Consider the following 24,634-nt stretch of genomic DNA (forward strand, 5'->3'; position numbering starts at 1 on the left):
TTCAGCCACACTGAAGAACAAGAACTGTAGGAAGTGTGAACAGACTCCCAGAGCCCCAGTTTTCTTGGTGTGAAGACACACACCTGCTCTTTGGCATCTCTACTGACATCTCTCCTGCCCTGCCTCTCCCAGGGTGTGTACTGTCACACCTGCACCTGGAGCAATAGCCCCCAGTCCCTGCCTCAGCTGCAATTCCAGCATGCAGAGCATCTTCATTTGAGCCATATCCTAATCCTAATTGACCTCCTTCACTATTCTGCACAGAATCTTTATGGAAAACGGCTGTCCCCCACTTGCGCATGCATGTACACACACACACACACACACACACACACACACTTCCAAACCTAAGAGTTGGTTCTGAAAATGCAATGCCACCTGCTTTAACAGCCGGGATAGGATGCTGTGCTGCATTTTCAATTACAATCTCTCATGAAAGCTTGTCTGCCCATGGAGAGACTGTAGTTCACTGAAAAATTTATAAAATCTTCAAAACAACCCTATGAATGACTATTGTCATGATCCCCATTTTACTGAGGAGAGTATTGAGGTCTGGAGAGATCAAGTTGCTCAAGGTCAAACAGTGAGCAATGGAATTAGAAGGCCAACACAAGGGCTGAGGATGCAGCTCAGTGGTACAGTGCTTGCCTGTCATGCATGAGGCTCTGGGTTCCATCCCCAATACCACAAAAATTAATATGGAAGATACTATTTCTTTATTAGAGTTGAGAAGATAATAGCAAAGAAGGAGCATATCAAATAAATTGCTCATCACTGCAAGCTAGTAAGTGAAAGCGCCAGGTCGGGGGCCTAGTTTGGACTCTTAATCTGGCTTCTTTTCCACTGTCCCCCACAGTCAGGTCATTCTTGTGGATCTCAGTTTGCCTTGGTTGTTTCCTGCTGCACGGGTTCACCTGCCAGATCAGGGGTCATCTGCCCATGTTTAATTTAGTAGTCCAATGGCAGGGTTTCTCAGAGCGTGATCTGAGAACTACTGGAAAGTGGACAAAACATTTTAAACTATAATAGTTCTGCCTGTCTTTTAATGTGTACTAAATAAAACCAGAATTATACATCAAGGCTTTGATTTCAGGGCAATTATCACTTAGGATCAAGACTGAAAAAGAAAAGGTTAAAACAAATGTGAATTACTTCCAGTCTCTATTTTTGTGTATAGTGTGAACCTTTAACTAAGAGTTTGTAGCTGGGTGTGGTGACACACACTTGTAATCCCAGTGACTCAGGAGGCTGAGGCAAGAGGATCATAAGTTCAAAGCTAGCCTCAGCATTTTAGAGAGATCCCTAGGTAACTTATCGAGACCCTGTCTCAAAATAAAAATAAAAAGGGCTGGGATGTAGCTCAGTGGTTAAGCGCCTCTGGGTTCAATCCCTGGTACCAAGCAAACAAGCAAATAAAAAAACAAAATCAAGAGCTTGTATCTCCCTCTCTCTCATTTAAGAACAATGAAAACCCCTGTTTTCTTGGGGATCAGTCCTGGCCCCACCACACTTGCCCACATGGCCCTAATCTCTACTACAGCCCTTCTCGTACAGCTCTGTCACAGATGGTTTATTACTTGTGTTTCTCTCCAGACTGTCTCTTCCCTATGGTCAGGAACCATTGCCTTCATTATTCTTCCCATCCCATACCTAGCAAAGAGAGTAGACACTCGGTAAATGCATGAAGAATGAGTAATAGATAAGCAATCTCACCCTCCTCTGTATAGAACTGCTGTTAGCAGTTACCAAGTGTGTCCCTACTCAAATTAAATATAAAACAAACCACATACTGAATCATTTCTGCCACCTTCACCAGGACCTGCTCCCCTGGCTCCTTTATGCCTTTGCACGAGAACATCTGCATGAAAATAGGCTCCATGAAAATAGGCTCTCGTATCACCTTCCCCTTTCCATCTGCTCCAGCTGCCAGCTCACCTGCTGCCAGTCTTCCCGGGGTGATATCCTAATCCCCAACTAAAGCCTAATTGTGGGCTAGGAATAGTACTTTGGGGCCTACAGGTGAGAAGCCTTCAGGAAACATCCATTGCTAATAACACAAACCTCAAAGGCCTCTCTTAGGAAGGTTCTCCCAGGAGACACAAGGGCTTCCTAATGAGGAAAATTCACCAAGAAACTATAACCCTCAAAACAAGACCAGACTGCTCAGAATACTGCAAACATACAGAAAGGGGGTGGGTGCAAATTCCTCCCTCTCACTCAAGCTCCTACTTGTGATTCCGAAAATCATTTTTTTCATTCATGTTCACTTACTAGTTAACTCTGGCTGTCACTCAGTGAACCATTAAAATAAATAATAATCTGATAAAGGAGGTATGATGGATTACCTTTTCGGGTTCCATTAAATCCTAACGGATCAAAACTGTGTCAAGGTATGACCTGATTCCCTAATGGTGTGGAAACAATGGTTGGGGTTTTCTGCAGAGGTAAGCTGGGTGTAAAGAGTTAAAGGCATCCTAGGGTTTGCAGATGTGTTATTTATCACTTTCATATAAACCTGGAAGTCAGCACTCATCTGCAGGACAGATAAGCTGGGGACAAATAACATTGCCTTCTTCTGTTGCTGCTGGACAGACACACAGAGAAAGAAGCTGAGACAGCTGAAGACAAGGGAGGAATAGGTGAATTTTTGATGAATTCTGGGGATTAAGGGACCAGGAAAACAGCTGTATATGTGTGGTTTCTAAAATGTCTTCCTTGCCAGGCACTGTGGTGCATGCCTGTAATCCCAGCGACTTGGGAGGCTGAGGCAGGAGGACTGTGAGTTCAAATCCAGCCTCAGCAACTCAGCAAGGCCCTAAGCAACTCAATGAGCCCCTGTCTCTAAAAAGAAAAGTAAAAGGGGCTGGGGATGTGGCTCAGTGGTTAAGCACCCCTAGGTTCAATCCTCAGTACCCCCCTGCCAAAAAAAAAAAAAAAATCTCTTCCACGGGCAATAAGAGTCACATCCCTTATCTAAAACATGTCTTAATATTAATAACTTATTTTCTTTTATTCCACTTCTTTCACCCTGCTTCTCTCACCAAACACCCAAAAGTAAAGCAATTACCTGAGGTTTTCACTTTACCTAGGGATTTTATTTTACCAGAATAAATCAGATTCCTAAAACAGTCTGACTAATGCTCCCTACTCCATTTTTTTTTTCATTTGATAATATCAAAACAAAATTTCTACAAAAAGTAGGAAAGGAGATAAAAAGTCTATTAAGGCGTTTTGTTGTTTTTTTCTTTAACACTGTGAAACTTAATTCCATTTTCATATAACTGATTGATTGATTGCCATACTGGGGACTCTACAGCTGAGTTACAGCTGCCCATCTTTTTGTTTTGAGAAAGTCCTTGCTAAGTTGTCCAGGCTGGCCTCAGACTTGGGTTCCCCCTACTTCAGCCTCCCAAGTTGCTGGAATTACAGGTGTGTACCACTGTGCCTGGTTTAAATTTCATTTTTACGATCTCATTATTTCTTAATAATTCCTAATTTGTATTGAGAACATTGAGGTTGATTTATTAAAAGGTATTAATACAGTCATTTTTCTTTCTGAGCCCTTCTTCCCTGACATTTTTTCACAGTAAAATGGAATATTCTAGGCCTACCATTTAACTTTGGCCTGCCCTTCTAACTTTGAGCAAATCACTTAACCCATTTGAGTCTTAGTTTTTCCAGTGGAGAAATAAGAATACTTTCTTTTTCACAAGGTTGCTAAGGATGAGGGAGGACAAGCATGACTGTGATTGGCACAGGGGTTGGTACATGGCAGGTGCTCAGAAAGCATTTCTTATTCTTGAATCACCTGCTTGAGCAACCTAAAAGCATTCCTTCCCTAAACTGCTTTATGCTAATATATGAGAATACTATGTCAAAATAGGCATGTTTAGGCTTTTTTTTTTAATAGTAAGGGGCACAAGAATGCTTTTCAAATTTCATTTTTAAAAGTCCTTTCTTGAAATACACTCTTACCATGGGAGTATGAATTGCAGGACTTTGCTTTCACACTGAACTTGGTCTGTGTAAACCCATGGCTGGCTCTAAGTATCTACTGCAGCAAGGGGGTGGGGTGGGAGGAGGAGTGGCTGAGCCTAGAGATACACAGATGTCATTACTGTGGCTGTTCCCCCACCATCCAGGCACACTGACATTTCCCCTCCTCCCCGTCAATTTTTAAAGCAGGAAACAGCTGTTAGAATACATAATAGAGTAAACCTTAAATGGAGCACATCTCGCCAGTTTAATTGGTAGGGCAGGGGCATTCACTCATTTTGTACCTGTTTAGCACATGTTTACCAAAGACTGCAGGATACCAGGATAGGAAAAGGTCTCAGACCACAAATTCCAAGTTTATTGGTCTAACACACACTGCTCCACTGGCCAAACCTGTCCCTAAGAATTCAGGTAGTCTGACTTTGTTATTTTATCAGCCATCATCCTTAAACTCTTTCTCATTCCACCCCAATACAAGAACCTCTTACTCTAACACTCCAATGAAATAGTTGGGACAAATGCCAGCCTTCTAATTTTGATAATTCTTGGCTAAACAGTGAGCACTACAGTCTACGAGGAGAGAACTGGTGGAACAAAGGATCATATATCCACCTATTGGAATTCTGTCCAACTATTGAAAAAGGAAGCAGATCTTTTTGGTTTTGGACTAACATGAAAATATACAGAACAAATTAAGTAATAAAAGCAAAGAACAGTATGAGTGGTATACTTCTACTTGTCATTCTATTTTATTTCATTACATTTCTAATGTAATTCATTGTATTAAAGGTTATTTACCAACGTATTATTAGTGGTTTCCTATGCATGGAACATCCCTGGAAGGACACAGAACTAGTTTCAATCACTGGCAGGGGAAGAAGAAGCAGGGGTCAAGGATAGGGCAAGGATTTACTTTTTCATGTACAGCCTTTTGAAATTTTTGTATTTTCTTTTAAAACCCTTATTTTAAAGAATCACAATTGCTGGGCGTGGTGGTACGTGCCTGTAATCTCAGTGGCTTGGGAGGCTGATTGTGAGTTCAAAGCCAGCCTAAGCAACTTATTGAGGCCCTAAGCAACTCAGCAAGACCCTGTCTCTAAATAAAATACAAAAAAGGGTTGCGGATGAGGTTCAGTGGGTAAGTGCTCCTGGGTTTATCCCTGGTACCAGGAAAAAAGAATCACAATGAAAATGGTAGCCAAAAAAAAAAAAAAAAAAGTAATCATCACTGGATGATGTGTTTTTGAAGGTGGGTGATAGACACCAAGTCCAGGAGATCAGGAAACATTTCCCTTCCTACAGTAAATAAGAGGGGAAAGCTGAGCTGTTCCTGAGCCTTGCCCTTCAGCTCTACTTCTTCAGCAGGTTGCAGAGGAAAAGCCCATGACTAGAGATTTCTGGGTTCATCTGCTGCTGAAGACCCTGACCAAGCTACACGTCCTCTCTGTATTTGTTTTTATTTGTTTTATTTGGCTGGTTGGTTGGCTTTCAATCTTTCAAATGAGAAGGTTAGGTTAGATGATTTTGAAAATTTGCTTTAAGCTAGAAAATTTCATGATTATTTTCCTGAGATTCCTGCAAGCCAGTGACCTTTATAGGTCATACTTCAAATTTCTAATTGATGTCACCTGGACAGATTAATCTGGTTATAGCCACAAGTAGTCAGAAAACTATCCCAGAGGACTGGGGACACAGTCCTCTGGGATAGTTTGGTAGAGTGCATGCCTCACACGCACAAGGCCCTGGGTTTGATTCCCAGCACTAAAAAGAAAAAAAAAAAACTATCCCAGAAATCCTCTTAGTCACTAGGTACACTATCTAGGAGTCAAGCCACAAGGGATCTCTTCTCAACTTTCCAAAAGAAGGGCACAGAGGGCTGGGGATGTGGCTCAAGCGGTAGCGCGCTCGCCTGGCATGCGTGCAGCCCGGGTTCGATCCTCAGCACCACATACCAACAAAGATGTTGTGTCCGCCGAGAACTAAAAAATAAATATTAAAAATTCTCTCTCTCTCTCTCTCTCTCTAAAAAAAAAAAAAAGGGCACAGAGAAGTAAAGAAACAGAGGGCTTTGTATGGTTTGGCAAGCATGGGCAACCCCTCCATTTAACATGGGCATCTTTTCTTGAATGTCCATTTTACCACCCAAAACAAGCCCTCTTATTATGAGTTGAATTACCTGAAACATTTCAGGTGCCAGTTACAAAAATGATGAACTCTCTTCTAAATCCATTTCTGAATAAACCCAGACAAAAACCATTCCTGTAAGCCATGGAAATCTGCACACAATTTTGATAAGTAGCACCATGTCCTCAAAAGACAGGAAATGGGTTAGAGGATGTCAGTGCATTTAGATAGGTGAAGGGTGAACAGGATTTAAGAGGTCACCAGCTGGATGGAATAGGGTCATTCTGCTTTTACTAACTTTGAATACAAATATTATAGATTTATTTAAGCCAAAAAATAATTCTAATAGAAACTGTCTTAAATAGATTTTATGTCCCAAATTTTCTTAATTTAAAAAAATGGAAATCTTCCTCAACATAACAAGATTAAGGCATTTGTATCTAAGCAACTCAGATTAGCCAAACAGTCCAATAGAGAGTACTCAACAAGCTCCTGAGATGACGAAGCTTGGGGCAGCAACACAGCCCTAATTATAGTCAAGGTGTTCTCTGAACCTGAGACCCAGGTTTTTGATTGAATTTATGCTTTTACACATGCTGATCCTTCCTTAAAGAATACTATTCTCCTCCACAATCTTCTACCTGGTTCACTTGACCTTCAAGATCAAGCAGAAAAGTCACTTTTTGTGATGCTTCCTGAGTGCCATGAATCTTGGTTGCCATTTTATACACATGGGCATGCACACATGCATTTAAAAAATCTTAAGTTTCAAATGTTCAACATCTCCAGCAATTAGAGAAATGCAAATCAAAACTACACTGAGATTCCACCTGACTCCACTCAGAATGGCAATCATCAAGAATACAAGCAACAATAAATATTGGTGAGGATGTGGGGGAAAAGGTATGCTCATACATTGCTGGTAGGATTGCAAATTGGTGCAACTACTCTGGAAAGCAGTATGGAGATTCCTCAGAAAACGTGGAATGGATTCACCATTTGATCAAGTCATCCTACTCCTAGGTTTATACCCAAAGCACTAAAAATCAGCATACTACAGTGACACAGCCTCATCAATGTTTGTAGCAGCAGAATTCACAATAGCTAAACTATGGAACCCAACCTAGGTGCCTTTCAATGGATGAATAGATAAAGAAACTATGGTAGATATACCCAATGGAATATTACTCAGCCTTAAAGAAGAATAAAATTATGGAATTTTCCAGTAAATGGATGAAACTGAAAAATATTATGCTAAGAGAAATAATCTAGTTCCAAAGAACCAAAGGCCAAATTTTTTTTTTGCATTTCTCTAATTGCTGGAGATGTTTTCTCTGATATGCATATGCTAACTCATAATAGTGGAAGGAGAGAATAGAGGTATTTTGGACTAAACAGAGGGGAGTGAAGGAAGGGGAGGGTGGAGGGGGGGTAAGAATGATAGTAGAATGAATCAGACATTATTACCCTATGTGCATATATGACTACAAGATCTGTGTAACTCTGCATCATGTACAACAAAATGAATAAGAAGTTCTACTCTATTTATGTATGATGTGTCAAAATGCATTCTTCTATCATGTAAAACTAATTAGAACAAATAAAAATATATTTAATTTTTTTTTAAATTTCATTTTTAATTACAAAAATCAATCCATTCTGCCAGGTGTGATGGCACACACCTGTAATGTCAGTGGCTTCAGAGGCTGAGACAAGGAGGAGCGCCAGTTCAAAGACAACCTCAGCAACTTAGAGAGGTCCTAAGAAACTTAGAGAGATCCTGTCTCAAAATCAGAAACAGAACAAAACAAAAGGGCTGGGAATATTGCTCAGTGGTTAAGCACCCATGGGTTCAATCCCCAGTACCAAAAATACTCCAAAAACCAAAAACCAAAACAACAGCAACAAAAAAACCACCAAAACCTAAAAAACAACAAAAACAAAAATCCCCTCAAACTAATGCATTCTAACTGTTTAGAGACAAAGTAAAAATGAAAAGTTCTCCTTTATATGCCCAAGTCCATTATGCCCCCCTTCATCTTAATATTCTTCTCATTCCCAGCCTAGAGCACAGTGTCTGGCACACAGTAAATCCACAATAAATGATCAATGAATAAATTGGCAGTGATTGATAATAAATTAACATGATGATGTTGAAAATAAAATTTCAGCATTTACTGAAATGATGATGAACTATGATCCAGGCAATGTGTTAAATATTTTGCAAAAATTATTGAATAAACCAAAATGTCATTCCATTATTTTTTTGGATAGATTTTAGTATATTACTCAGTGACTTTAAAAATGTTGTAATTAAATGCTTAAATTATAAAAATGTGTTCAGTAGTATCCCATAGTTTGCAATAAGAATATAAATATATATTATCATATGTATTTGTATATGCATAGAAAAATACTAAAAGGTAATATATCCTACCACCATTATATTTCTGGATGATAGGATTGTAGATTATTTTTATTTTCATCTTTTTAAGTTTCATACAATAAACATGTTTTTCTTTGTATAACTTTTTTGGAAATTATTTTAGAAGAATAATACTCTTAAATCACTCCCTTTCAACAGTCTTTTCAAGATCAAGAAAAAAAAAAACCCAAGAATTCTGAGCTTGATTAATTAAAAAACAGATTTTTTTAAAAATTAGCAAATTATTAGTGTTCCTTATGCAGAAAGGGCAATGTTCAAAGGAGAATTAAACAAATTGTTCCAGTTGGAGGAAAAATTCAATTTAGTGCATGCAGACTGTGCTTCTTGACTGAAAAACAAGTTAATTCCTTTCATTCGGAATCAGTATGCATATTCACTGGCTATATTTCATCTCACATCTGCAAACTTAATTTTTCCTTTCTTGGTCTTTGGAAGATTAGGAAATAAATTTTAGTCCAGGCAACAATAAATCCTACTTGGCAAGCTCAAAATAACTTAATTATTAAAAAGCAGCACCAAAAACCAGCTAGCAACCTTCCAAGGACTGCTAACACCACTTAAAAAAAAAAATGGGTCCATCTGTCTAAAAGGAGACTAAAGATACATGAATAACAAAATACAATGTTTTGGAAATGCTCTGCTAAACAACAATGTTGTATATTGTCAGTACCTTTAAATTTTAGCAATAATTATGAAAAACAATTCCCCAATAATGAATGTTACAAAATAAGGTCATCACATCACCTGGAAGAGACTTAGACTTTTAAAACCAAGGTACCTGTAAGGCAGGATATTTGGATGTAGTTCCCAAGAACCAACATGATCCCCTGTGGCTGAGAAGAAAGCTTTCAAATGAAAGCCTACTAGCTGCTTAAAAAAGTCTTTTAACAATTTTTGGTAGTAGGTGGGCAAAGTGATACATGATTGAAATCCCAGCAGCTCAGGAAGCTGAGGCAGGAGGATCTTGAGTTCAAGATCAGCCTCAGGATCTTAGTGAGGCCCTAAGCAACTCAGTGAGACCCTGTCTCTAAATAAAATTTAAAAAAGGGTTGGGGAAGTGGCTCAGTGGTTAAGCACCCCTGGGTTCAATCCCTTATACCAAAAAAAAAAAAAAAATCTTGGTAGTATATTTGGGAATGTCCCTTCTTCCTTGGGGAGAGGGTCCCTGTTAGACATATACAACTTGTAGACACTGTCCCTTTAAGTGCAGAGATGGTCTCTAAATATGCCCAAATTTAAATCTAGGATATTCAAAGGCTGCCTTTCCAACATTTGACAAGGACTCTGAGTTCTAAAGCTCCCTAGGGTGCCACAGTGCCTGCTGATGTTCTTTACAGGCCACTGACAGCTGAGCTTGGTGGCACACATCTCTAATCCTAACAGCTCTGGAGGCTGAAGCAAGAGGATCACAAGTTCAAAGCCAGTCTCAGCAAAAGCGAGGTGCTAAGCCACTCAGTGAGACCCTGTTTCCAAATAAAATATAAAATAGGTCTGGGGATGTGGATCGGTGGTTGAGTGCTCCTGAGGTCAATCCCCGGTACAAAAATAAATAAATAAATAAATAAATAAATAAATAAATAAAGGCCACTGAGCTCCCTTACTGTGAAATAAAACTGCTCTGTCTCTTGCTGGTTGGCTCTCCTCTTAGCGATGCTAGGCTTGCTCATGAAGGTTTCTGAGACAGTTGATTTGACAGATTCCATAGAATTGCTGTACTGGAAGCAGTCAGACACATCAAAATCCTCGACCGTCACAATGTCCTGGATGGTCTGCAGGGTGGCCTCCATTGTTTTCTTTACCTGTGGTGACAAGGGTCAACATAATGCATGAGGGGCAGGCTGCAAAGAGCCAGTGATAGAGAAGCTTGGAGAAGTGATAGAGGAATGGGCTGGGAAGGATGCAAGACACCACAGAAGGTGCAGCTGTGCTTCCCACTGGACGGTGTTAAGAGAGTGATAAAAGTCTCATGGACCCTACCACAGCATGCTACCCTCTTTAGTGAGGACCTAAAAACCATCACCTGCTTTGTGCTTTTTACTCGACTCAGTTCTTTTACTTAATGTGTACTTTTGAAATTTAACATTAGCTCTTTGTTATAATAAAAGTACACCACTGTACAAAGAGCTGGTTAAAACATCTGATGGGCAGAGTCCTGCAGCGTCTCAGGTTCTGTTTTCTGAGCTTCAACAAATTGATGAATTTGTTTCTCTATTTGCAAACCAAGGGACCCATCTGCAGTCCTTCCTGATCTTACTGGGAAAAGTAAGACTTACTGAGATGCAAGGTAAGAGGCCATGTGAGCTCAAAAGAAAGCTGGATCACTGATCAAACTGCCCTTTTGAACTGGGTGTTGAAAGAAAATCTGCTGGGCCCAGAAGAAAGTCACTCTTTCTGAAGAGGATGCAGATGTTTGAAGTGTCAAAGTCAAAGGCCTCTGTTTATTTGAAAATGCTGGAAAAAGCCAGGCATGAGGGGGTGGTTTCAGAGACACAATATTGTCCACACAGCTGCCAAGTGCCATTTTGATTAAACGTGGAGAGAGGGGGAAAAAGCATTTTGCAAAAGCTCAAAATAGAGCACAACCTTTGGCAATGCAAGAGCAACTTCCTGGAGTTCAAGGGCAGGATGTAGCAGGGGGAAAGTCCAAGCCTACATTTGGCTAGGAAATGTTTGCGGCAGCCCGGACATTCTCTGCATGCTCCTTCCACCTGCTCCCAGTTGGGCAGCAGCAAGAAATTCAACAGAGAACCTCAGAGGGGGCTCTGAGCCTCCTACGTGGGGAACTTACCTCTTCATTCTCAATCTTCAGAGTGGATAAGCGGGACTGTAGCTGTTGGCATCTCTGCACCAGCTCACTCTGAACAGGCTGCTGGGCACAGAGCTGGGAGGCCTGCCAGAAGAAAATCATACCAGGTCAGGAAGAGGACACAGTTCTTTTGGTGGCTCAGAATTCTCATTACTCCTAATAAAACTAATTCAAGGTGTAAGGCTTGCAGTTTCTCTTGGAAACAAAATCTAAAGTCAATGTGTGGGGACCTCTTCTAGGACCAAAGAGCACATGAAAGGAATGGGGAGAGGGATCAGTTTGGAAAGACCAGGTTTCTCTCATTGGCATCCCTCCACAGGCTGGTGCTTGGCTGAAGCAGGTCTACAGAGGGTCCACAGATCCGTGGAAGGCTGAGGAAGCTGGAAAAGAGTACCCTGGGCAGCCCCAGCTCCAGAAATACAATGCTTTGGCACAGTAAGGATTTCCTGCTGGAGGTCCAAGTGGCCACCTCTCCAGCCCTTCCCTCCTCCCGCTTCATAGACCAGAGTGAGAGCAGGAGAGAAGTAGGTCAGGAGGCTAACTTGCCACTCTTGGCAGCCAGCATGTGTTTATAAATCCAGGCCATGCACGACTCCATGGCTGACTCAATGAGAGAGTACGCGAAGCAGGGAACATGTTCGTAAGCTGTGCTGGGGGCCCCAGAGGGCATGGAATCTGGTGGAGTGTGACATTTTCCAAAGAGCTATCATTTTACCCCAGGTCTTTACTAGATCTGTGTGGGAGAGGATCTTCTGCAACTTGCCCTTCCCCCAAGGAAGCTTTCTCCTATGTGAAGGGACTGCCAATCTATGGTCCTTCTTGATGGGGGTGTGACTGTGGCATGATATCACCCACAGTCCCTAAGATGACTGAAGAAGAGCAGAAGGCAGGACCCATGTGCAGGCAGCTCCTGTCATCTTGCTACCATGTGTCCTTTAGCTCTTGTTTGAAGAGAACCATCTAGATAAAACTGGCTCCTTCCTCAGCATCGAGTGGGCACATTCATATGCTCACAGACAGTTCTCTTGCTTGAAACACAAAACCTCTCTTCAAATGGAGGGGGCTGGGACTTGACCTTTTCATCCATTGGCTTTTAAGCTCTCAACTGCTTTGACCTCTTCTCTGGGCTGACAGGCTGACCCAAGCCAGCTCTCAGATCTGAAGAGAGCTGACTTCATTCTGGCTCTTGGATAAGTAGACACAATGGAGAGAGCTTGGTGGCCAGAAAGAGTTAGTGCCAAGAGTGAAACTCTCTGGCTGCCTGATGTCACCAGTCAGGCATTCAGAGCCCCACAAGCCTCTGGGGGCACCAAGAGTAGAGACAGGCACCGCCGCCTAGTGCCTCTGAGAATGCTTGGCATCCATTCATGTGTTGAGGGCCCCACAACACCAGTCAGTGTGGGGCCTTGGTCAATCTCAGGGCTTCTGGTCAAAATGCCACCCGAATTCTGGCCCTACTTCAAGGACTTCCAGGCAGCTCCTCATGCTGCCTCCACTGTCTACAGACAACCCACACTGATGAGGACAGACTAGCCTCAGGGACCAAGAACAACTTTCTCTCTCAACTCTTTTTATTTTCCATTTTAGGAAGGCTAGGCTAGAATGTGGAACCTTGTAAGCTCTAGGTCTGGCCTTGACCCCTGCCTGGCTTAGCTATTGATCAGCTAGCTATAAGACATAAAAAGAGCACCCAGGCAGAAGAATGAGGTATTGATTTTTAAAGTAACCCAGACCTGGCAGGGAGACGTCATGGAGGAAAATCCACCTCCAAGTCTGTTCCTTTAAGACGCAGCAGAGCTGCTGATGCATGCTTTGGCAGGGATCTCCTACCAGGGTGCAAGGTAATGCATTCCAGCTGTGCTCTGGAGAATGGAAATGTGGCTCTGACAGGGCGAGGAGGGGGCCTGAGTACCCAGCATCTGGATTCCCCCTTTATGGAGACAAGCTGTTTGGCTCAGAAGACAACACATCAATACCAGGAAATGCATCCCTCTGCTCAGCTGGTCCCCAAGTAAAACTGAAGCTTGGGAAGGAATCTCAGAGGCAGCTGGGGAAGGGGCTTAGAAGGCAAATTTGACCAGGAGCCAGGGCAGGTGAGGAATGGGGCTTCTGGGGGGTTGGTGACACCCTTCCCCCAACTCTAACTGCACATGCGGCATCGCATTCCCCATCTGTTCAGACGCTGACATCTCCTAAGCCACAGCAATGGAAACACTCTGTAAGTGGTTTGGTTTTTTCCCAAGAAGGAGAGGAAAGAAATCCTTTCCACACTTTTGTCTTTAGGACAGAAATGTCCCACTCTCTATAGTGGCCTATTGATGACAGCAAATCTTTTGGTTACACAGCTACAGTTGTCATTCTGGAGCAGGGCTTTCTAAAGAGTCTGGATGCTAATCCTAAAGGAAGCGCTACACTTGGCAAGAGCACATTGCTGTTTTTTGGTCCCCTAGCATCTGCGCCTCTTTCTTTTGATAACTTTGGTCTGACTGTCCTTAAGGAGAACCTCCTACTCTACAACTCAAGCCAAGTTCTTTGGATGAAGCATGTGACCCAGGCATAAGCCAGGAAGTCAACTGATACCCAGCCACAGTGACTGGCTCAGGGATAAGCACATCACCCAATCAAAGCCAGTGGACACAGCAAGACCTCTGTGGGGATTTTGAGGAGGGAGGCAGATCCTCATCCTTTGGATTCTAATCTTTAGGGAGATGAGGCTGGGAATACAGTTATCTTGCCACTAGGTAAGATCCTGAGAATGGAAGTAAGCAGACAAAAAAAGAAAAAAAAAATTCAGCTGTGTAAAGTTCCTGCTCCTAAATCCAACCATGCCTGAAGGTCCATCCTGACTCTCTCTGTCATGGAGGCCTATACACCCTCCATCTGATTTGTAGTTGAAATGGTGACTCCCAGCTTCAGGAAGGAGGTTTACTCTGATTTAGATGCACAAACACCACAAGGAGAACCAAAGATTCAGAGCAATGAAAACCAAGAGCTTCTCTTTCCTCTCTCTTTATACCCTTCTTATTCTAGTCAATGGAGGTAACGAATCCCCAACATGGCCCCCAATTCATGCTCCCTTGCCTTGGCAACCAGCTTCAGGCTTTCAGGATCACCTCTTAGCTACTGTCCTTTCTGGAAACACCCATGCTATTTTGTTCAATACCCAAGGAAAACTACACCCTTTATCATAATCTTCTGAACCCAGGAGACTAGATCCTTCAAAACTCTGACAAATGACAAGATCACTCCATTCCTATGTTTATCCTGCCCTCCTTCCCCCACAGAAGCCTCTAGGGCCTGGCCCTACCTCAGCTCTCACTTCTTCCAGACCCACCCCACTTGGAGGGCCCCTTCCCCAACTTTCCTTTCACCTACAAACTCTCAGTAGTTTTTAGAATGTACCAGATAATTCTTTATGATTTTTTTTTTTAATGATAGGGTGTCATCATGTTGACCAGGCTGGACTTTGGAAGCCCTGCTTCAGCCTCCCAAGTGGCTTTATGGACTCATACCACTATGCCTAGTAGCTGTCCCCTTTGGACGTCACTCTCTGTGCATATTTCTCTCTCCCAACCTCAGCTAACTCTCTCACCATACAGAAGCTTCCTGAGGGCTCCAACAGCCTGCCTAGCATGCTACAGGCACTCAGTGGTTGTTTGCTGTATGAGTTGAATGTGCCTCACCCCCATGCCAGGAAGCTCTCATTTAGCTCCCTAAATAACATGGCCTCTGTATAGTGAAGCCACCCCAATATATTCAAGTCCCTGCAGATGTGTGAGAATAGGAAGAGGGCCTCACCATGTCCCCCATGTGGGGCTGGAACTCAAACTTCATAGGGGGGCAGAAGACATTGTTGTACATCTCCATGAGGCGCTGCTTATCACTGGTGGCATCCAGGTTTTCTACTGCATTCTCGATGGCATCCAGACCCTCATGCTTCGACTGTTCGAGATTTAATTCAGCAGAGAGGAAGGTGCGCAGGGCCCGGTTCAGGCTAGCATGGTAGCCTAGGTCACAACACTGCTGTGGAAGGAGAAGGCACGTGAGCACACCACGACAGCTCCAAGGCCTTACAGAAAGGACAGCTGGTCCATAGGGCAGATCTGACCACATCAATATACCTAGCTGTGCAGAGGGAAGGGGAAGAAGGCTGACTCAGAATTCCAAGATCTGCACGAGACAGAATTCTCAGTTCTTGACTCCATGTCAGTGCAGTCATACACCTACAGGACTGTGAGGTGACTAGATGGAAGAGGACCCATAAGGACGTCCAAATGAAATTATTTGATTCAGTGCTATTCCATAAACATGAGAAGGATTAAGAGTTAAAGAATTCTGCTGGGTGCAGAGGTGCATGCTTATAATCTCAGTAGCTCTGGAGGCTGAGGCAGGAGGATCACAAGTTCAAGGTCAGCCTCAGCAACTTAGTGAGGCCCTAAGCAACTCAGCAAGACCCTGACTCCAAATAAAATATAAAAAGGGCTGGGGATGTGGCTCAGTGGTTAAGTGACCCAGCCTAGTATCAAAAAAAGAGTTAAAGAATTCTGTTTCTAGGTTTGTCTGAGGTTGCATTATGACAAAATTCAATAATAACCTGCCACTCCCTGAGGATAACTGTGGTTGAATCACTACATACCAAGCACATCAGGCCATTTTAGCAGTCAGGGGTCAAAAGTCCAGAGTGCTACAATAGCAGCTAATTTACACAGCCTCAGCTCCAGGTGGGAGAAGAGAATGGGAGGCTGACTCTATCAACCCACCAGCTTCCAGTGTTCTAGGACAATCCTGAACTGCACAGTAAATTTTCTATGCTGAAGCTCCTGCCCTACAGAAATAGCATTTATAATACTACTAAACAGTTGCTGGGAGCTGTGGTACAGGCTTGTAATCTCAGCAGCTCAGGAGGCTGGGATTCTCCTGAATCATGAGTTCGAAGCCAGCCTCAGCAAAAGCAAGGTGCTAAGCAGCTCAGTGAGACTCTGTCTCTAAAAAAAAAAAAAAAAAAAAAAATAGAAAAAAAGGGCTGGGGATGTGGCTCAGTGGTTAAGTGTCCCTGATTTCAATCCCAGGTATCAAAAACAAAACAAAATGAAACTAAATAGTTCCAAACATAGGTGTTACTAGGAATATTCATATCACATAATGGATTCTGATTTCCTACACCAAAAATGTACAAGAGGAAATAGTATGAAAGAGGCAACTGTATAAAACACCCAACACTGAAGCAGAGGCAAGCAACCTTAGAAAAGTCGCTTGCCATCCCTGAACCTGTTTCCTTGTTAGAAAACGAACTGATTTGACAAAGCCAGTGGGGTTTGAGACTGCCAGCTTGCTCAGGCTGCCTGTGAAAAGGGGAAGTACAACCCATGGTGTGCTCACGCGGTTGTTCATTTTTCTACTTAATATATTTTTGAGATTCTATATAAGGTCTGGTTTGAAGAAAGAATTCTTCTGTTAGAGAAAAAGTCTGAAAACCTTGGATTAAAGGCAATCCCCAAGGCCCTTTTCAGCAACAGCATTCTGAAACTCTGTGATAATATTCCCCACCCCTCCAAAAGGACCCAGAGATCCAAATTCTTTGGCTAGCCTTTATCCTCTCTATTGCTTAAGCAGCTTTGAGGCCCAGACCTGAGAAGAAACGTCAGAGAAGAATCCATGGATAGAGAAGGCCATCTGTGTGACTGTCATTTCATCGCATAAGCAAGCTTCAAATTAACTCTCCCCCCAGCCTTTCCCCCTCATCATGATCACATTGGGAACAGCCACTACTGGGGAAGAAAAAGCACATGACATGCCTCCTCCTTCCAGGCATCTGACAAGATGCTCAGCAATGGAGCACCCGTTGGGCTGGGCTCTGGGTTCAGTGCCAACAGGCTCTGGCAGGTGCCTGGGCTTCAGCAGAATAATGGCAGTCACATCTTAACTAGAGCCAGAGGATGGAAAGACATTAAATTTGGATGGGAGGGAGAAGCAAATGAAAACTAGACAAAAGCGGCTGATTGGGAGGCTGCACGTGCAGGGGGCTCTTCCTCTTTGGGGAGATGCTGCTGAACTAGCCAGGCTGCCCTTGAACCTTAAACCCTTCCGGAGGAGCTCTCGCTAGCCCCTGATGCTGGTAAGTCTAGTGACAGGTAACTGCCCACAGCGTAGGGCGGGGGTTGGAAGGAAAATTAGGGGGAGGCAGGGTGCCCTTCAGAAACCTTTATGTATTTTTAGAAACTCCCCTTTCCTCTCTATTCTCACTGCCTCTGCCTAAAAATACCTTTATCTTACACCAGTGCTGTCTGCTTCACTGTCCTAAAATGTGACTTTTATTATGCCCCCGTTAAAGAACTATTTATTTTTTTCTAAAGTAAAAATCCACCTTCCTTAGTTTGGAAATGTAAAGAAATTCTTCTCTTCACTAAGGATGTTTACTACATTCTACATTCAGATCTTCACAATTACTCCCCATGAGGTCAGTATTTTCTTAGTTTTCCAGATGAGGAAGCTGAGATTGACAGGTTAAATAATTTAAGCAAGGTCAAACAGGCAGAACAAATTATAATGTGTCTGCAGTCTGCCCACCTGACATTATTCCCCTCACTTTTCTCCTTCAGCTCTTCTGGTCTAATCCAATGACATACTCTCTGTTTAAGATAGTGTTGGAGAAGCATAGGCCTCCAATCAGCTGTGTGACCATAAACAAACTACTTAATCCCTCTGAGCCTTGAATGAGGATAAGTTCAGCTGATAATAGGCAATACATTTACATATATCTGGTACTGCATGTAACACCAATCATCGTATCCCTAAATCCACTGACCTCTGCCCTGCAGCTCCTAGCTTTTTCTCTTCCAGAGATGTTTCCCACTCTTCTCACCTGCTAGAATTGTACCCACTCTTCAAGATCTGAATCAAATTCCCAGCCTCTGGGAAACCAACCAGCTCTGCATCCCTGGCCAACACCGCCCCAATATCCACTTGGAACTCTGCTGATAAGCCCTCACATGATACAGAATACTTGCCCTTACTCTGTGGTTTGCCATTTCCTACCACCCCAAATACACTGTATGTTTCTTCAAGACTTGGCTGGTATCTTATCCTTGTTTATTACCCTTCCACACAGTAGGGCTTGCTCACAGTAGGCTTTTTGATAAAGTTTAGTTATCAATCTGATTGATACCACAAGAACAATTTCTGGCTTCTTGGGAAATAGTATGAATACTGGCCCAAGTTAAGTGGGTGGGTGTGGCCTTTCGTTGCTTACTGTACAGGGTCTGAGGGAAGCAGCAGCCTCCTGGGCTGCAGCATTGCCTCTATTTCTATGACCATCCGGTAGCTTCTCTGTGCAAATGAGTGGGAGCCTGACTCACAAATGTGCCCTCCGGCTCCTCTGCACCTCCAGCAAACCTGGGCTATTTAGAATAGGTTTTCAGAGCTTTGGCCATCTGTATGTCTTCAGGGGCAACAGCCAGAAACTGAGCCTTTAGCAAAGAAGCAATATCTGGTCAAGGCTAGGTAAATGAGGTTTGAATATCTCATTGTATTCCCAGGAGAATCCCAGTGCACAGAGGGAGCAAGTTATTTTGTTCACACTGGGGACAAAGCATGTTTTCCATGGCTTCTGATGAGTTCTGTGGCCACACTGGACTCCCCTGGCTATTTCTGGGTTATACAAATGTTTGATGAAAACCCTCTCAGGGGAAATCAAATTTATAAAGAATTTAATGACAGCCCACCCAGATGTATGATAACTGGAGTCAATAGCTTACTAATCTTTTACCAGCTGATAGTCTCAAAGACCCTGGAAAGGACCTAGTAAATAAAAAGTTCATACAGAGGAAAACAGTCACTGCTCTTAATAAAATTTCCTACTGGGAAAGCCAAGTTCTTTCATGTCCAACTTGGGTGTACATGATGTCATGGACCCTCTGTCCAGTTGCCTGGCCCTCACAATATTCAGGCTAAGTTTGAGGACAATGCTGTGTTCTTCATTCACCCATCTGCTCCTAGGCTGACTACGGGAACCAGAGGCATATAGGGGAGGCAAATGACATTCCAAGGTGCCTCCAGTTCTTAGATGCTATCAAGTGAGCTCAGAATGTCTTTTGGGCCTGAAGTCAAGGTTTTCCTGGTGTGTGTCAGATGTCTCACATGGACTCCTCTAGTCTGAGTTTAAATCTTACACTATACTATAAAAAGAAGTTGGAGGCTAGTCCTCGTGTTAGTGTAATGGCATTGACTAAAATAACTTCTTTTCACTTCTCTTTGCCTTAAATACAAGCTTCAAACTCCTAGAAAGAAGGCAGAATGGTATACATAACACAGATGGCAACAGACCTCAATAAGAATCATCCCATGTCTTCAAGCAAGTTCTGGATACTGTCAAGATCAAGATGCCAACATACCCAGGTTCCTTGCTCACTCCTGCTCTGTTGGTTTGTTGCCAAAGCACACATTTGGCCCTTTTCATTATAGGTCAGCAAGAAAAACAAAAGAAACTATTGATACATACAAACAACATGGATGAAGCTCAAAAAAAGCTGGGCAAAAGAAGCCATATACAAAAAATTATATACTGTATATGCCCATCTTTGTGAAATTCTACAACAGGCAACACTAACTTGTAATGAATGAAGTTACAATAGTGGTTGCCATAGGGTGAAACCGGGAAGAGACAAGAGGAACTTTCTGAGGTGACAGGAGTGTATCTTTCATCAGCTATTTATTCTAGATCTTGATAGAGATGTAGATTATACGAATGTACAAATTTGTCAGATCTCTTGAAACTAACACTCAAATTTAGTCATCATATGCAAATGACACACTAAATGAGTATTAAAGGCACAAAAAGTGAAGCAAATCTTGGCTTAGCAGATCATCTTCTTCCTCTTTTTTCTATTCTATTCTTTCTTCAGTGATCATACCCATGTTTAGCTACATATTAAGCACTAGGGGCTATGAAGGTAAAGTAAGTATTAGTCTCTGCCCTCCTGGATCTTAGTACAGTGGCTCTCAAACTTTTGACCCTCAATTCACAAGAAATATATTTTACATTGTCACCCACATATACACAGAACACCCAGGGGCACACAAGCATGCATATACACACCTAACATAAAAATTTCACAAAATAAAACCTAGCCTCACAGTGTGAGGCACCCTGACATTTTTTTCCGGACTCTAGTCTCTTCATTTCAAAAAACAGGTCAGACACATGAAAGTGAATTCATGGCACCCTTAACGGATCATGACCCAAGGTGTAAAACACCTAGAGTCTATAAATACCTCTCAGGCAAAACTATTATATTCCATTTTTACCCCTGGTGCTGAGCACATAGCCTCACTCACATATTTACTGAACATTTATGGAGTAGAGTAACCTTATCAGCTTTTCCTAAAAAGAGTAACTAATCTGTCCTCACCCTATAAAAAACAAACCTCAAACAATAAACAAATCGGATACCAAAATACAACAGCAAAGAAAAAAGAACAAATGTACTACCCTGTGGCCTGGAATGCTGTCACCCTAGACTTGCTGACAGTTCCCTAGACCCATGCCCGGGCTGTCCTCTTTTTTAATGGCAGTTCACACCACATCCTGTAAAGTTAGTTCTTAACAGGCCTTAAAAAAAGTGATGAAAGTAAGGCCCCAAATAGCTTGCTTTTTTACACTGATTTTAAAACACCTGCTCATGTCTGATGAAGAAGGTTGTGACTAATAGAGAAGTAGCCCTTGTCTTCCCCTAAGGTCAGAATTTTGGTGAAAGTGTAGGACAGGGACCCCAGGGGCAACAGAAAGGGAAGACAGCAAACCAGCATTAGAGGTGTGGCAGCCTGTACAATCTTTTCTTTTTAAAAAATATTTTAACCAAATGCAAGATAAATGGTGGGAATTGAGCATAAGAAAGAACAGATTCTCTTTCTCAGGCCAAGAACAGGCCTCTTCCCAATAGTGAGGAGTTGCTGCCCTGAGGAGAAGAGGATCTTGTTTAGGGCTCTGACCTCTTTTGAAAGACAGTGTTCAGATTAGCATCAACAAGCAGAGAGAACAAAGAGGTGCCTGAACAGAGACCAAGGCTCCACTTACCCAGGGAAGCAATGACATACAGGGCATTAACAGCCCCAAATCTACCAAATCAAAACTCCCTGGTCAAAGGGAAATAGGAATCTGTATTTTGGAAAAGTTCCCCAAGCAACTCTGATGGGGGCCAGATTTAAGTACAAATGGTCTAGTCCAGCTCTTTAGTTTGCTGGGGGGTGGAGCAGTGGGAAACCACAGAAGAGTTCTAGAACAGTTCAGCGACAGGCCAAGATGAACCAGCTATTTAGAGATCAGTGAATCTTAGATCAGACCCCCATATGATGTTGCGCAGTATGACAGGTTTGCTTGTGGAGAAACTGAGGCAGCAAGCATTTTCAGTCTGGCCAGAGGCTTGCAAGACCCAGTTGCTGTTGCTGAGAGCCCAAAGCAAATGCCAGGCCTCAAACAGGATACAGGGATACACCTGAAGCCCTAGAGACTGGGAGGCTGATGCTCCATCAGTTGCTTCTAGTTGCTTCCAATTGCTTCACTTTGATGACCAGAGGGAGAGGTAAGAAAAGTACGCCAATGTAGCTTTATCTAGGACTGGCTCTGGAATTGGGCCAGATGAAGGGTAGAGACTACAAGACTCAACTATAAGGTCTGAGGAAAACAACAGGAGGATCAAGATCAAGACTGACCCATAAGGCCAAAGATAAAAGGAGATGCCTACTTCATGCAAAACATATGTGCCTACTAACCTGCTTCTCTAGATTGTCCATGTGCCACATCTCAAAAAGAATGGTCCTGATGTTAGTGGCATCTGGATAATTCCTGATAGGAACATAATTTGTGGTACACTGCAAATCTGTAACCTTGGGTAGGTAAGTCTCTTAACCCTCTGGACCACTAGTTTCCTCAACTACAAACTGGAGACAGCATTACTTATCCATATGGTGTTGTGATAATCAAAGGAGATAATACCAGAAAAATAAACAGTAAGTGCTACATAAATGTAAAGTATGACATTCTTACTCTAGCTCTTGTCATTACTTCACCATACAAGTTGCTGAGTATTTCCTAGAAATCCAAAGAGTGCTGTGGTCATGGATCTTGATTTAGTAAGATTTAGGTACAAATTTTGCCTCTGTCACTTGTTTTTTTTGGTACTTGGGATTGAACCCAGGGGGTGTTTTACTACTGTGCTACATCATGAGCCATTTTTATTTTGAGACAGGCTTTCACCAAGTTGCTTAGGATCTCACGAAGTTGCTGAGGCTGGCCTTGGACTTGTGATCTTCCTGCCTCAGCCTCCTGAACTTCTGGGATTATGAGGCTCCCTACTTTAAACGCGTGCCCCACTTTGAGTCTATCTTCAAATATCATTTTCCTCCTTGCACTGCCAACCTGGAGGAGGTGTCACTTACCCCAGCCTCTGAACACCTGACACCTAATACCAGGTTACTTCTGTCACTTACTAGCTCTGGGTAAGTCATCTAAACTCTCTGAATGTTAATCAATAAAACTAGAGATAATAATGTCTTCCTCCAGGGACTGTAGTGAGAAGTGAATGAAACAAACAAAATGCGTCACCCAGAACTTGGAACCTGGCAATCTCCTAACGGATCATGGCTATCATCTTTTTGTAATTGTCTCAAAATGCCCCAGATGCCTGAACAACAGAATTGGAGAATGTGTGTTAAGGATTCTGAAGCCAGGGTAGAGGAGCCCATAGGCCCCCCAGCTTTAAGCACTTACATCAATAAGATCAGACAGGTCGTGGATGTAGTACTTGAAGACAGAGGCATTGGTTGCCTCCAAAGCCAATAAGTATTCATTCCGGGCTTTAATGGCCTTCAATTTATTCTCGGTGTACTTGGCTTGGCGCTGAAAAGGAAACAGAAGTTAAATTTTACTTTTCTTTTTTTTTTTAAAGGGGAGACTGTTCTCCGGGAGATGAAAGTACAGTACATTCAAGAACCACAACTGTGCTGCTACTCCCTATGCGCATCTACTTTAAATTGGGTTCTAATTCTGCTTAATGAGATCCAAGGGCATAATGTAGATCAACTCAGCAAAGGTTAATGAGGCTCCCTACTTTAAATGCGTGCCCCACTTTAAGTCTATCTTCAAATATCATTCTCCATCCTTGCACTGCCAACCTGGAGGAGGTGTCACTTACCCCAGCCTCTGAACACCTGATGCCTAAAGGTGAACCCAAGGTCCTCAGTCTCCCCCCACTTCCTGAGGCAGCAAGATATTTTGCTCAATTTAGAAAATGAGCAGGGAAGGGTGACTACTGTTTCTTGTCTATGTGCTGGAGGTTGAAAACTTGGAGTGGACATGCATCCTTCAATACCTAGGATTCCTGCCAGGACAGAGAAAGGGCTCTTTTGGTAAAGGAACCCAGAGTTTCTGTGTTCTGCTCTTCTTTCCCTACTGGAAAATTTTTATCAGTCCTGCCTTCCAGAACATTCTCCCTGCCTGTACAGCTGCTAGAGCCTACATACCTTCTCTTTCATCTTCTCAATCTTCTTCACTGAGCTCCTCCGGACATGTTTCTCTTCAATGCGGACATTGGCGGTGGAGTCAGGGGAGCGTGGGGTCTGCCGGTCCTCCTGCTTCACAGATTTACCAATTTGCTTCTCCTCTTGCTTCTCGGCCTCCTTTAGTTTGCTCTGAGCACTGATGCTGTCGGCATTGTACATGTGATATGTCTTCATGACCTGCAAGACATCCCCCACCCCCACCCCAGAGGTCAAGCCAATGGGGTCAACTCTCCGCTTTACAGACTAAAAGACTCAGCCAGTCCTCTTCCCCAGGAAGCAACATCCTCATCCCCCCAAGGGAAAAATCCAGAAGGGTTTGGTTCAGCAAACACTATATAATAAAAGCAGTTCCAAAGCACAGGGAAGCAGAACTAACCCAAGGTGTCTTTTTATTGAAATGACTTCGTGTCTGCTCTTCATGTATTATTCAATTCTATTTATTACCATTTGTAATCATTAGTCTTATACGAGCCCAGGGATTTCCTATGGCTTGCTCACCTCACAATTACCCACTAGACGGAAACACCACCTCTCTCAGTGCCCCAAAGAGGGCTGCATGGCCTGTGGAGTAGTCTATACTATTTGTACCTTTCAGCTATAAAACAGGGTAGAGGAAAAGCCTCCATAGCTCTCCCAACCATCCTGCTTCAACTGTATTATACACTTCCTCACAGCACTAGAGCAACAGCCATGGCAGTTCTTACATT

At 42.8% G+C, this 24,634-nt stretch overlaps 1 protein-coding gene across 5 annotated transcripts in view; it reads right to left on the reverse strand.

Moving 5' to 3' along the window:
* SRGAP2 (SLIT-ROBO Rho GTPase activating protein 2) overlaps positions 1–24,634 on the reverse strand; it is a 249,968-nt gene that overhangs the window by 45,509 nt on the left and 179,825 nt on the right. For 4 of the 5 annotated variants that reach the window (XM_081299354.1, XM_081299356.1, XM_081299357.1 and 1 more), the window contains 5 exons: positions 23,889–24,104; positions 23,137–23,265; positions 15,171–15,395; positions 11,355–11,456; positions 10,168–10,365 (listed from right to left, as the gene is read on the reverse strand). In XM_081299354.1, coding sequence (XP_081155480.1) covers positions 10,168–10,365; positions 11,355–11,456; positions 15,171–15,395; positions 23,137–23,265; positions 23,889–24,104 — 870 coding nt within the window. The remainder of the gene's footprint in view (positions 1–10,167; positions 10,366–11,354; positions 11,457–15,170; positions 15,396–23,136; positions 23,266–23,888; positions 24,105–24,634) is intronic. The other variant, XM_081299355.1, reaches the window with a different exon arrangement.

The sequence above is a fragment of the Spermophilus citellus genome (assembly GCF_964194105.1).
Source record: "Spermophilus citellus genome assembly, chromosome: 6".
Taxonomy (NCBI): domain Eukaryota; kingdom Metazoa; phylum Chordata; class Mammalia; order Rodentia; family Sciuridae; genus Spermophilus; species Spermophilus citellus.